The 14344-nt window shown below is 39.6% G+C and overlaps 1 protein-coding gene across 1 annotated transcript in view; it reads right to left on the bottom strand.

The window, feature by feature from the left end:
• ARHGEF38 (Rho guanine nucleotide exchange factor 38) overlaps positions 1-1822 on the bottom strand; it is a 138989-nt gene extending 137167 nt beyond the window's left edge. The window contains exon 1 of the mRNA XM_043438302.1: positions 1493-1822. Within this exon, the coding sequence (XP_043294237.1) occupies positions 1493-1688 (196 nt within the window). The 5' untranslated portion in view covers positions 1689-1822. The remainder of the gene's footprint in view (positions 1-1492) is intronic.
• Positions 1823-14344: the final 12522 nt, after the last annotated feature.

The raw sequence follows: 14344 nt of genomic DNA, 5'->3' as shown, positions 1-14344 counted from the left end.
ATTTTAAAATTTGATTACATTTATGAGATGTCTTTGTTTTTTCATCTGACTGGATCTTTGATGATACTAAGGAATTATTGGAGAGTTTAGGGTATGATTATCATATTGTGGTTATGGTTTTTGTCTTAACCTTCTTATACTTACAAGTACATGCAGAAATATCTATAGATATTGCAGATACAGATATTGATATATTTGACATTATCATATCTTGGATTAGCTTCAAAATTATGTGAGTGCAAAAAAGTCCCCCCAAAAATAAATAAATAAAATTTTGTTTATGAAAAAAAAATTTGCATGCTTTCCAGTTTATCCATAGCCTTGAGAATAAATTATTTCAAAACTCAAACAATACCCCTTCCCTATTAAAAAAATTCTTTAGTTATAAGACTCAATTTTGCATTTTAATCCTGAGCTATATTTTTTTAAAAGTATGAACTCATAGCAGGAATCCTAAATATTTAATTTACATGCATTTAAGTTATTTAATTTAATTTGCATCACTAAATCCAAGCACATTTTTTTAATGAAAGGGACCTTTTAAATACAAGCTTGTCCCATTGGTCTTTCTAGTTTCATGGTAGATTTTCAGTCCAGAATGACAGCTCATGGTGGGATAATGAGCCCTTAAACACAGTGTGCCTCAAAGAGGGAGAGACCAGTTCCAGGGATCACATAACAGGTGTCTGATTAAAATGTTGCATGATATCCACATCAAAATGAAGTTGACTAGAACAAATGACCTTCAAGAGAAAAGAAGAAAAAGAGAGGGTGCATGGGAAGGAAGAGCAATTCAGGACCTGAAACAGGACGTGTTATAATAACTGTGCCAGATTATCTTACGACCATCACAAAATAAACTGAAGTTATTTCCTTGAAAGTCATTCAATCTAAGTGTGCTAAGCATCTCTTACCATATTTGGATGTTACTCGATTTACTCTAAAAATCACCTATGTGACTTTTCAAGAAATCCTTTTATACTATCCAACGACTATAACATTCCTTATTTTTCACAGATGTGGTTGTACTTTCATGCCCCTATTTAAGATAACCACAATCACAGTTCACTACAATTACCTAGATAGATCTCCCAGTGCGACATCTCACACCTATCTGTTGAGATAAACTATCTTGTGTAGGGTTCTAAATCATTTGCTTTGTAGTGCTTCCCACTTCTTAAATTGGGTGGAGGAGGGAGAAGCAAGGTGACGGAAGGTAGCAGACAAAAAAAGGAAAAAAAAAAAAAGACATGATAGTATTAAGAATAATTCAGACTTGGCTCTTCAACTCTGGAAGGACATAATAAATTTGTACTATAATTTATGAATTACATTTCCTTCATTGTTCTTATTTTCTTACTTTCCTTCTTAAAGAGGAAGGTAATATTTGCTTTTCTCCTCTGCCTTGAGTATTTTCTTTGTAAATGGAAGAGTAGGAAGGAAAGAGCTGGGAGTGCAGTAACCCCGGGCCCATTGGTTTCTTGGAGGTTACCTTGTAATTTCTGGTTGTACTCGCTCCTGTCAGACTGGCTCCTCCTCAAGGTACCAGAGTGGTCCCCAGGAACGCTGCTCTCAACCATAGTGTCGGTCTTCCTTCTCTCCAGCATATAGAGCCTGGACCTCAGGAAGGGCAGGTTCTTTTTCCTGGTGCCCATGTTTTCTTTCCCGGGAGCTTCTTTGCGCTCCATCGGAGGCTGAGACCACCTCAAGAAGCCGGCGGGCAATCGCTGGCGGCTAAAGGGCCTCCAGGGTGAAGGTTACAACCCCGGCCTGAGGAGTTTAACTGCCTCCTTCTAACCTACCGGCTTCTCTCCGGGGTGACCTGTCTGTGACTGCTACCTCCACGGAGTCCCAGGGCTCCACCCCTATGAGGTCATTCTTTTTTATACCTAGAATCCAACAGGGGAAGCTGCCACCTGTTACCTGAGAGACCTGCCCCACCAAGCTAGGCAAAGCAGGGACTCCGCCGTCACATGCTGCTGAAGCAAACAAAAATCCCATTGTGTGGGGCGAGGGCTGGGGGTGCGGGGGGTGGGGAAAGTGAACAAGGTGAGGCGGGAGGAGGGGAAGCACGCCTGTGCAACCTGCGGCTTCTGGGTTTAGTGCGCGCCTCTGGGTGTGGACGGGTGCGCTGGGACGCGGAGCTGTGTTTCTGCTGCCTGGAGGCAGATTGAGCTCCTCTGTGACTTTCAGCTAGAATCACCCACGTGTGACCATGGAGCTTGTGTGGGGCCGTGAGAATTTGCATTTACATCACAACATTGGAGACAGATTTTTTTTTTTTTTTTTTTAAGGATTATTGTGCTCACTCAAAGTCATGCTTCTGCGTTTGAACAATGAGCACTCACAGATTATTTGCTAAAAACATAGGTGCCAAACCCTGATCCACATTCCTGAGCAAACAAGGGTTTTACATCGGCGAGGGATCGGGCACCTGGCATTGTGGGGAAGACCTGGAGCCTTTTCAGTATCTTGCTCTCCACCTGCTGCCCTAGGTTGAAATAAGTCCTTTCACAGCCTCAGGCCCATCCTTCTATGTCCTGGTCCTGGGGAAAATCAGCACTGTGTCCATGTGTGATGTCCGAAGGATCTTTTCCCTCCCTTTCGCAGATGGAGTGTTGGAGAAAAGCAGCTGACCTTGGGAAAATGAGAGGAGGGGAAGGGTTTGAAAGTAAGAAAAGTCACTTAGAAATTGGAAAGGCCTGGGGAAGGGGGTGAGTAGAGAGGCAAATAATGATGGGCCTTTCATTAATTTTTTTGAAGTTGTTTTTCCTCCCATTTTCTGAGATTTCTCAAGGGGGAAGTTCTCTGAAGCTCTGGGAAAGTGCAGTGTTTTGTATGCACTCGTTAAAGAAAAGAGAGACCCTAAGGAGAAAAATAGATTCCTTTTTTGTTGTAAAGGGACCGCCAAAATCTAGCTTTGTGCTGCCCATTTCAAATCGTGATTAATTCTTGTTAGACAAAGTTTTAAAATGAAGAAAAAGAGAAAAAAAAAATTCCAACTCTGAGTGTGTGGGCTGAATACAATTTGCATAATTATCTTAAAAGATAAATGACAAATCTTCACCCACTATAGAGATATCTATATATAGCTTGGCATATTGAATGGCTTGTATTTAATATAATTGATAGTCTTTTTTAACAAGCCCTCACAAATACATTTAATAAATGCTTCTCAAGGCACATTCACTGCTAAGAGGTAAAATGAGCTCTTTTTTCTTTTCACATTAAAAATGTCTCAGTTGTATTCTACTATTATATATACATATATGTTTAACATATGGTCGTGTTTATTTACCTGGTTACTGACAGACGTATGCTGTTAGATAGAGTGCTACTGCAAAATTGTGCAACTGGAACCACAGGACTTATGGGAAATACGTGGTTAGGGTTAAAGCACTCAGAAACTTTGTCAGTGACCAACTAAAAAAAGGTAAAAAAAACTAAAAAAAATTAAAATAAAAAATGGTAGCACAGTTTTACCAGTGATAAATGGTTAAGAAATACATAAATACTACAATAAGTGTGGCACTTTGTATTGAAACAACACTAAACATTGCTTGTGGAAGTGGGTATTAGAAGGGTTATAGCTGCAAGTCATGAGGAAATGATGGAAGTAGTGGTATTTAAAGTCAGATGGAAATGGACATCACCAGAGGAGGATGGGTGTGGCTGGCCCCACAGGCCCTGAACTGAAGGGACTGGTAATCTTGAGGTGTGTTCATGCATGAGTTTTGTGTACACCCCCATGGCTCAGGGCATCTGGATATGACTTTCTGCATTCACCTAATGTTTCAAGTGGATGAAATCACACATAAGCTAATGTGAAATTGTGTTATGCTCAAAGAGTTCCCTAATATATCAGTTTTGTTGGAACAAATTTATGTTTTCAAAGCAAGAATAGCAGAACTGGCTGTGGTAACTTTATTATACTTTAAAATTTCACCAGTTGAGAAGATAAATAATAAATTAATAACTACTATGAATTCCCTGGTGACTCAGACAGTAAAAAAAAAATCTTCCTGCAATTCAGGAGACCTGGGTTTGATCCCTGGGTTGGGAAGATCTCCTGGAGGAGGAAATGACAACCCACTCCAGTATTCTTGCCTGGAGGATTCTATGGACAGAGGAGCCTGGCGGGCTACAGTCCATGGAGTCACAAAGAGTTGGACACAACTGAGTGACTAACACACACACACCATGAATTCACTAGTAAATATATTTTGCAATTTATTCACAACAGTTTCTATGTCAACTTTAAAAATAATAGATAAATTCTTCCAAACCCATCTTTTAATCAATCAATGAATGGGGCAGACCTTGTTAGTAGCTTTTTCAATATTCATTCCTACCACCTCCCACTGCATGCTATTCCTTGTCAACAGACCCTTACTTTGTTCGAGGTGACATTAGGCTTGGCCAGTTAGAATGATAATCTTGTGTCCATTTTCCAGTTGCTGTTGTCACTGCAGTTCAGTTCAGTTCACTTGTGTCTGACTCTTTGCAACCCCATGGACTGCAGCACACCAGGCTTCCCTGTCCATCACCAACTCTCGAAGCTTGCTCAAACTCATGTGCATTGAGTTGGTGATGCCATCTAGCCATCTCATCCTCTGTCATCCCCTTCTCCTCCCTCCTCTAATCTTTCCCAGCATCAGGGTCTTTTCTGGTGAGTCAGTTCTTCGCATCAGGTGGCCAAAGTATTGGAACTTCAGCTTCAGCATCAGTCCTTCCAATGAATATTCAGGACTGATTTCCTTTAGGATGGACTGGTTGGATCTCCTTGCAGTCCAAGGGATTCTCAAGAGTCTTCCCCAACACCATAGTTCAAAAGCATCAATTCTTCGGCGCTCAGCTTTCTTTAGAGTCCAACTCTCACATTCCATACATGACTACAGGAAAAATCATAGCTTTGATTAGATGGACCTTAGTCAGCAAAGTAATATCTCTGGTTTTTAATATGCTGTCTAGGTTGATCATAGCTTTTTTCCAAAGGAGCAAGGATCTTTTAATTTCATGGCTGAAGTCACCATCTGCAGTGATATTGGAGCCCAAAAAAATAAAGTTTCTCCCTATTTCTGTTGTTTCCCCATCTATTTGCCATGAAGTGATGGGACTGAATGCCATGATCTTAGTTTTCTGAATGTTGAGTCAGTTTTTTCACTCTCCTCTTTCACTTTCATCAAGAGGCTCTTTAGTTCCTCTTCACTTTCTGCCATAAGAGTGGTATCATCTGCATATCTGAAGTTATTGATATTTCTCCCAGCAATCTTGATTCCAGCTTGTGCTTCATCTGGCCTGGCATTTCACATGATATACTCTGCATATAAGTTAAATAAACATGGTGACAATATACAGCCTTAATGTACTCCTTGACCATGTACAGGTGGCCATGTAATCCTAGTCCTTTACAGGTGGCCATGTAATCTTAGTCCTGGCAAATAAGACCTCTGGTAGAATGTGGGGACAAGGAGTTGGTTCTGGGAAAGCATTGCTTCCCTATAGCTGGCTTCAACCTTCTCCCTTCATCCAAACTTGATTCTGGGTGCAATGCATGAAGTTACAGCCACCCTGTGTCCATAAGGAAAGACCAGAGGACCATGGGCTCTGTTACATTGAGCTACTGAACAAACACGAGTGGCCATCCACATTTAGACTTCTTGTTATGAGAATAAAAAGGAACCTCCATCCTAAAGATATTGTTAGTTGGAGTTCTTTTCAATACATTTCTAAGGGATTCAACAGAGAGTCCTTGAAATAAAATGAATCACCGTTTTCTTGCTTATTTTTTGACACTGTTTAAGCCAGTGTGTTTAGAATCATCAATATAAAAAACATGGTTTAGTTTTTCTGCCTGTAAGAATGGTTAGATTAAAGAGATTTTGAGTGTTTTGTCACTAGAATATTTTGCTAGAAAATGAATGAGACTGAAGGAACAAGGCTTCTAATTTGTCTGCTTTATATTTTATGAAAGAGGTACAAAAGTATTTTCACATAAGGTTTTTATATCACTTAATAAAATATTGATATTAATTCTCTTAATTTTATTAGGAGTGAAGAACATGCAGTTCATGACTTATTATTTTATTTTTTATTTTTTTGGCTCATTATTTGAAAAAGCACTGTACAGGGAATCCAGGATCCAGTTTTAGTTTCAGCTAAAACAGCTTCATGACATAAATCAACTTTGTGACATTGTTGTTGTTGTTCAGTTGCCCAGCCATGTCTGACTCTTTGAAACCCCACTGACTGCAGCATGTCAGACCTCCCTGTCCCTCACCATCTCCCTAAGTTTGCCCAAGTTCATGTCCATTATATCAGTGATGCCCTCCAGCCATCGCCTCTGATGCCTTCTACTCCTTCTGCCCTCGATCTTTTCTAGCACCAAGAACTCTTCCAATGAGTCAGCTGTTTGCATCAGATGACCAAAATACTGGACCTTCAGCTTCAGCATCAGTCCTTCCAATGAGTATTCAGGGTTGACTTCCCTAAAGATTGACTGGTTTGATCTCCTTTCTGTCCAAGGGACTCTCAGGAGTCATCTCCAGCACCACAGTTCAAAAGCATCAATTCTTTGGTGCTCTGCCTTCTTTATGGTCCAGTTTTCACAACATATATGACCACTGGGAAGACCATAGCCTTGACTACATGGACCTTTGTCAGCAGAGTAATGTCTCCACTTTTCAACGCACTGTCTACGTTTGTCACAGTTTTCCTGCCAAGAAGTAAACATCTGATTTCATGGCTCCAGTCACCATCTGCAGTGATTTTAGAGCCCAAGAAGAGGAAATTTGTCACTTCTTCCACATTTCCCCCCTCTATTTGGCATGAAGCAATGAGGCAAGATGTTTTGGAACTGTAGTGTTGGAGAAGACTCTTGAGAGTCCCTTGGGCTGCAAGGAGATCAAACCAGTCAATCTGAAAGGAAATCAGTCCTGAATATTCACTGGAAGGACTGATGCTGAAGCTGAAGCTCCAATACTTTAGCCACCTGATGCAAGGAACTGACTCATTGAAAAAGACTCTGATGATGGGCAAGATTGAGGGCAGGAGAAGGGGACAACAGAGGATGAGATGATTGGATGGCATCACCGACGATGTACATGAGTTTGAGCAAACTCTGGAAGTTGGTGATGGACAGGGAGGCCTGGCATGCAGCAGTCCTTGGGGTTGCAAATAGTCGGACACGACAGAATACCTGAACTGAACTTAACGGGGCCAGATACCTTGATCTTAGATTTTTTTAATATTTAGTTTTAAGCCAGCTCTTTCAGTCTCCTGCTTCACCCTCATCAAGAGGCTCTTCAGTTCCTCTTGGTTTTTTGCCATTAGAGTGGTATCACCCGCATATCTGAAGTTGTTGATGTTTCTTCTGCCTGTCTTGATTCCATCTTGTTACTCTTGTAGCCTGGTATTTCTCATGATGTGCTCAGCATATAGATTAAACAAACAGGGTGACAGCATACAGCCCTGTCATACTCCTTTCTCAATTTTTAATGAATCATTTGTTCCATTATAATTGTTGCTCCTTGACTCACATACAGGTTTCTTGGGAAACAGGTATTTTTCAGATGGTATTCCCATCTCTTTAAGAACTTTCCACAGTTTATTATGATTCTCCCAGTTGAAAGCTTTGCCATAGTGGATAAAACAGAAGTAGATGTTTTTCTGGAGTTCCCTAGCTTTCTCTATGATCCAGTGAATGTTGGCAATTTGATCTCTGGTTCCTCTTCCTTTTCTAAACCCAGCTTGGACATCTGGAAGTTCTTAGTTCACATGATACTGAAGCCTGTATGCTTGCAAGGTTGCTTCAGTAGTGTCCAACCCTTTGTGACCCTATGGACTATAGCCCAACAGGTTTCTCTGTTCATGGGATTCTCCAGACAAGAATACTGGATTGGGTTGCCATTTCCTACTCCAGGAGATTTTTCCAACTCCGGAATTGATCCCGTGTCTCTTACAAGCGCCACCTGGCAAGCCTAGCATGCAAGACTTTAAGCATGATCTTACTAGCATGAGCGCTTACTAGCGTGCAATTTTCTGATGGTTAGAACATTCTTTAGTACTACGCTTCTAGGGAGGTAGGATAAGGACTGACCTTTTCCCGTCCTGTGGCCATTGCTCGGTCTTTCAGATTTGCTGACATTTTGAATGCAACACCTGATGGCATCATCCTTTAGGCTTTTGAATAGTTCTACTAGAATTCCATTGCATCCACTAGCTTTATTAACAGAAGTGCTTCCTAAGATCCACTTGACTTCACTCTCTAGAGTGCCTTGTTCTGGGTGGCTGACCACACCATCATAGCACTCTGGTTCATTTAGATCTTTCTTGTATGGTTCTTCTGTGTATTCTTTCTCTTCTTGATCTCTTCAACGTCTACTAGGTCTTTACCATTTCTAATCTTTATTTAGCCCATCTTTGGGTGAAATGTCTCCTTGATATCTCCATTTTTCCTGAAGAGATCTGTAGTCTTTCCCCTTCTGTTGTTTTCTTCTAGTTTTATACACTGTTCATTGAAGAAGGCCTTCTTTTCTCTCTGTACTATTCTTTGGAAATCTGTGTTTAGTTGAATATACCTTTCCCTTTCTCTCTTGCTTTTAGCTTCTCTTTCTTTAGCTCTTTTAAGACCTCCTCATATAACCACTTGCCTTCTTGCTTTTCTTTTTCTTTGGGATGGTTTTGTTTGCTGTCTCCTATACAGTATTACAGACCTTCATCCATAGTTCTCAGGCATACTGTTTACAAGTTCTGATCCCTTGAATCTATTCATTACCTCCACTGCATATTCATAGGTGATTTAATTTAAGTCATATCTGGCTGGCCTAGAGGTTTCCCCCACTTTCTTTAGTTTAAGCCTAAATCTTTGACTACAAAGAATATCAACTTGATTTTGGTATCGACCATTTGGTGATGTCCATGTGTAAAGTCATCTCTTGAGTTGTTGAATAAAGGTATTTTCTATGACCAGTGCATTCTCTTGGCAGAATTTGGTTAGCCTTTGCCCTCCTTCATTTTGTTCTCCAAGGCCACACTTACCTGTTACTCCAGGTATCTTTTGACCTCCTACTTTTGCATTCCAATATTCAATGATGAATAGACCATTTTTTTTTTTTTTTTGGTGTTAGTTCTATGAGATCTTCTAGCTCTTCATAGATCTGATCAACTTCAGATTCTTCAGCATTTGTGGTAGGGGCATAGACTTGGATTATTGTGATGTTGAATGGCTTACCTTTGAAATGAACTGATATCAAGTACTGCATTTTGGACTCTTTTGTTGATCATAAAGGCTACTCCATTTCTTCTGTGTGACATTACCGGTGACATAGTCTCTCTATCCTAAAGGAAATCAGTCCTGAAGATTCATTGGAAGGACTGATGCTGAAGCTGAAGCTCCAGTAATTTGGACACCTGATGTGAAGAACTGACTCACCAGAAAAGACCCTGATGCTGGGAAAAATTAAAGGAGGGAGGAGAAGGGGATGACAGAGGATGAGATGGTTGGATGGCATCACTGACTCGATGGACACGAGTTTGAGTAAAATCCAGGAGTTGGTGATGGACAGGGAAGCCTGGCATGCTACAGTCCATGAGGCTGCAAAGAGTTGGACATGACCGAGTGGCTGAACTGAACTGAACTGATAGATTAAATGTTATATAAATCTTTATAAGACCCAGTGCTTTTAGTTTGTAAAATGCCTAACTCCAAAACAGAAATCACGTCTCTAAATAAAATCATAAATACATTGGATTGGACAAAGGAAAAGACCTTATCAGTGTAAGTTAGAAATGTATTACAAGAGTCCAGGTAAGAAATGCTTAGACTATGGTAGCGGTGATAGAGATGGAGAAACGCTGATGGACTCAAATACGTTTTAAAAGTTGAACTGACAGGACTTGTATGTGCTGTGATTGAGGTGAATAAGTTAGAAGAGAAATGAAGGGTGAATTCCAGGTTTTGAGTGACTATTTGGGAGGAAATTGATGCTATATGTTCAAACAGAAGGACAAGAGGAAGAGGAAGTTTGGTGGGGTTGTCAAGAATTCCATTTAGGAATAGACTAAGGTTAAGATGGCTGTAAGATATTCAGGGGAACTGTGAGGTAGACATTGGATTTATAAATTTGGATGCACTATTTAGATTTTAGATTAAAATTTGGAAGCCATTATAATATATACAGGATTTAAAACCATGCATTGATGAGATCATTTAGGAAGAAAATGTACCCAGAAGAGAAGGATCAAAATCAAGCATTGAAGAAGGAAACCCAGCAAAAGAGGCAGAGCTGCCATTGAGGTGGGAAAAATGCAGAAGAATATTGCATCACAGAAGTCTGGAAGCATGTTTTTCCAAAATGAAGCAGTAGTCAGTCTGCCAAGAGGCTAAACAAAATGAAAATAGAAAATGATTCTTTAATAGAGAGATACTTTCAATGAACTAGATTTATTATCATTCATAGCTTGGAGTTAACGACTTTGGATAAAATATGTAAATTAAGAAACAGTGATATATGCATATATAATTATGCATATATATAATTATAGTGCTAACCATCAAAAGAATTAAAAGCTTTCTTAAAGCTGATTACTTTTGGGTGGTGAGACATGGGGCTTGGGGAGAGGTTTGAGGAATGAAGCAGGAAACTTTTTTCCATCTAATTTTTCCAGCGAATACCATTCTATACCTTTTGAATTTTTTAACCAAGTACATATATTACTTTTATCATAGATAGCTCTTATACAATTTTATCATTTTAGTTTTGTTTAATTTTAGGTTTAAGGCACATGAAATTATAATGTATCTATTTTTAGAGTTTTACAGTCTGAACATTTATGTTTTCCAGATAAAGCTAAGTCATTTCACACACACACAAGAAATGATTCTTTGAATTTGGCACAGTTGTTTTACAAGCTTTTCAAAAGTAGCTTCAGTAATGGGGATAGAAGTATAAGCCAGAATGGATGGGACTCCATGAAAAGAGATAAGGAAGTTGAAATCCATGAGAATAACCCTTCTGTAGAAGTTTGCAATAATTTATTATTAGACAGCTAGTATACATAGGATTATATCTAGAATAGTGAGAAAGGAAGGATCATATTCATATTTTCAAAATTGGAAACAGATTCAGAGAAGTTGAGTAATTTCCCCAGGATGCCACAACTCATAAATAATGGAATAAATAATCAAATTCAGACCTCTCTTTTAAGGCAGAGCCTGATATCTTAGCCACTCTGCTTGATGTAAAGTGCCGGCAAATTGTCTGATATAGAACAAGTGCTCACAAATGCACTTTTCAACATCAAGAGAATCTAGGAACAGTTCTTCCTTACCTATCCTTCATTCTTTGGGATGAATCTGAGGGATCTGAAATCTCAGCACCTCACTTCCTCTCTATGCACAGTTAAACTTGGACAATTCCTGCAAGCATTCTCCTTGTCTCCCTGTCTCTACCCCAATTCATCATGTCCAATGCCTCTTGAGTTTCGTTTCTAAACCATAAATCAGGTCATGTCATTCCTCAGATTAAAAAGCTTGATGGATGGTTTACCACTGCACATAGAAGGAAATGCAAACATTCTCTAGGCTTCAATCAGACTGTCCAGTTTTGTTTCCATTACTTACTGTTCCAGATATCGATTGCTGAGTAACAAATCACCTCAAAACAGTTGCTTAAAGCAATGACTATCATTGCATTAGTGCTCACGGTTTCTGTGGGTCAGGAATTCAGGGAAGGCTCAGCCAAGCAGTACTGACTCAGCTCTCTCATGTCCTAGTAAATAGATGTTGGCAGGAGGTGAAATAGCAGACAGTCAGAACAGCCATGGGTGGACCAGACAGCCTTCTCTCCTCATGTGGTTTCAGGGCCTCTTTGATCTCTCCATGTGGCTGGTTTGAGCTTCCTTCCCAGCATGGCAGTCTTTGGGAAATCAGAATGCTTATACTGTGGTTCAAGGCTTCAAGAAATCCAGGCAGAAATTATATCCACTCTGATGACCTATCCTATGAAGTTGCATAGTGTCACTTCCACCAGAGTCTGAGAGCCTGACCAGATTCAGGGGGAAGGAACACAGACCCCCACCTTCTCAACGGGAGGAATATCACAGTCCCGTTATAAGAAGAGCTTACCAAAGGGGAGAAATTGCTGTGGCTATCTTTAGAAAATGCAGTCGGACTCATATATACCCATCACATATGCCAATTTCTATTCTCTTTTAGGTTTTATTTTGTTCAAACTGCTTCTTTTACTTGGAATCACTCTCCCCATCCTGTGAAGTCCTACTCATCCTTCAAGGCCCAGCTTAAATGTCCCCTCTTCTGTGACATAGATTTCCTGTCCCCGAAGAACAATCACTCACACCCTCCTCTGGAAATACATAGCGGCATATCTCTATCATCATAGCAGAGGGAGCATGGTATATTCTGTGACTTGTTAGGTTATGAGCCTTTCGAGCTATTTACCTTTGAATTCTCATGACAAGCAATATGAGATCAATATAAACTGCTGTAATTTTTATTTCTCTCTCTGATTAGTATTTTCTTTCCCAGAAAAGAAAGATATGGGTCTGAAAACAAAGGAGAAAATCAGGGAATATTACTTGCTCAAAGATGAGGTCATTAATGCATCTGTGAGATGACCATAAAGCCAGCTCTGAGAGCTCCCTATCCAACTATAAATTGTTCGCAGTGACCCTGTTATCTTGTAGCTGGGTTTTTATACTCATTGCTGTGCTTCCTGAAAGCAACAATTTCTGTTAATGCACTGACCACGCAGCCGCATAATGGTCTTGTCAGCAAACAATGAATGGGAGCTGAGGTCTGGAGGGAGGGAAACCTTCTAATGTTTTGATCCTCTTGACTGAAGAAATTTTAGCAATGACATATGATCACAGTTGCGCCTTTGTCTCAGCTGTCATGAATCATCGATTACAAGATTTTCAAGGTTGTCCAGGGGGAAATCTATCTTAGGAAGGGGAAGAATCCTTGCAAGTGCCTGGGATAGCCTGGTCATGATCAAAACCAGCTGTGTAAGCAAGAAAGAGTGTCCATGGACTCTTCGAAACCCTCTATTTAATGATGCCAGTATCTAGGAGCCTTGGTTCAATTTCCAACAGTTCATGCTCTTCAGACTTTATCTAACAGTTATTCCAGCATACCAGCAACTTTGGCCAGTATGATAGATACAGGAGATGAGGTATTCTCATTTCCCAGGGAGAATCCAGGAGATTTTTTTTTTTTGACTCCCTCTGTTCGATTTCTCCCATCTTTATTCCCTAAAATCTAGGCTTAATTGATGTTAACTAGCTTTTAAGTAGGAGATAGAACTGTAAAGAATTTTAGTTGTAAGCAGTCAACTTTGTTTCTTTTATTGTAAATGTGAATAATTCAGAAGCAATTTATTGAAAAATAAAGTCTTAATATTTTGGTTGAATATTTAATTTTATATGTCATAGTACCATGTTTAATAGGCAGGACTACATGCTGCAGACTCATAATATATGACCATTAAAGGGCCTTAGAGATTCAAATCAAAAGGAAAGACCTTTTGTTCTTCCACCTCCAAGGCACTTTCTTTTGTATTTCACTTGGTTTTCACTTGCGCAGAAACCTGTTTGTTGCAAGAGCTCAGTATATTGATTCCAAGCAGATGCTTGTACTTTCTTAGTCTGGAGTTGAAAACCAGTATTTGCAGATGACTAGAAGAAAGAGTGTGTTTTTAATAAGTGCAGCAAGGTCTCGTAGATCGGTTAAGCTAAGAAGAATTTTTTATGGATTGAATGACTTCTAAAAGCACATTGGCCACTGAACTAACCAGAAACATTAGTCTCACTATTTCTGAGATTTCTCTGTGACTCTTCCACTTTCTGTCTTGTCATGTAGCCCCTCTGACTCAGTTTCTTTACCTTTCAGGGCTGAGATTCAGGACAGGCTCTGCATTTTCAGGATCTGTATTACTATTCCTTCAGAGAATATTATTAAATTCAAAATTACAGTATCCATGGCAACCATAACTAGGTCAGTCTGCACTTGGAGTAACAAATAACAGCAGAACATCTATATCCTTTCCCAACCAACCTCTGTTTTCAAAACTCTGTTAGGCTGCTGAAAGTAAGTGGCTTTGCAGGAAAAGGGCCTAGTAGCATCTGGGAGAGTTATTTTCTTATTTGTGATACACATGCTCAGAAAACTTCATGCAATTTAGACAATGTGTATATGATTTTATATATAAATCCCCAACCACCATGATTATTTGAAAAATGAGATTTTTATTGTGAAGTTATATTTCTTTTAAAATATTGTGACTAATGTCTAATGAAAATAACACCTGCAGAATTCTTGTAAAAA

Source organism: Cervus canadensis, chromosome 19 (genome assembly GCF_019320065.1).
Source record: "Cervus canadensis isolate Bull #8, Minnesota chromosome 19, ASM1932006v1, whole genome shotgun sequence".
Classification (NCBI taxonomy): Eukaryota; Metazoa; Chordata; class Mammalia; order Artiodactyla; family Cervidae; genus Cervus; species Cervus canadensis.
This window is presented reverse-complemented; position numbering and strand designations above follow the sequence as displayed.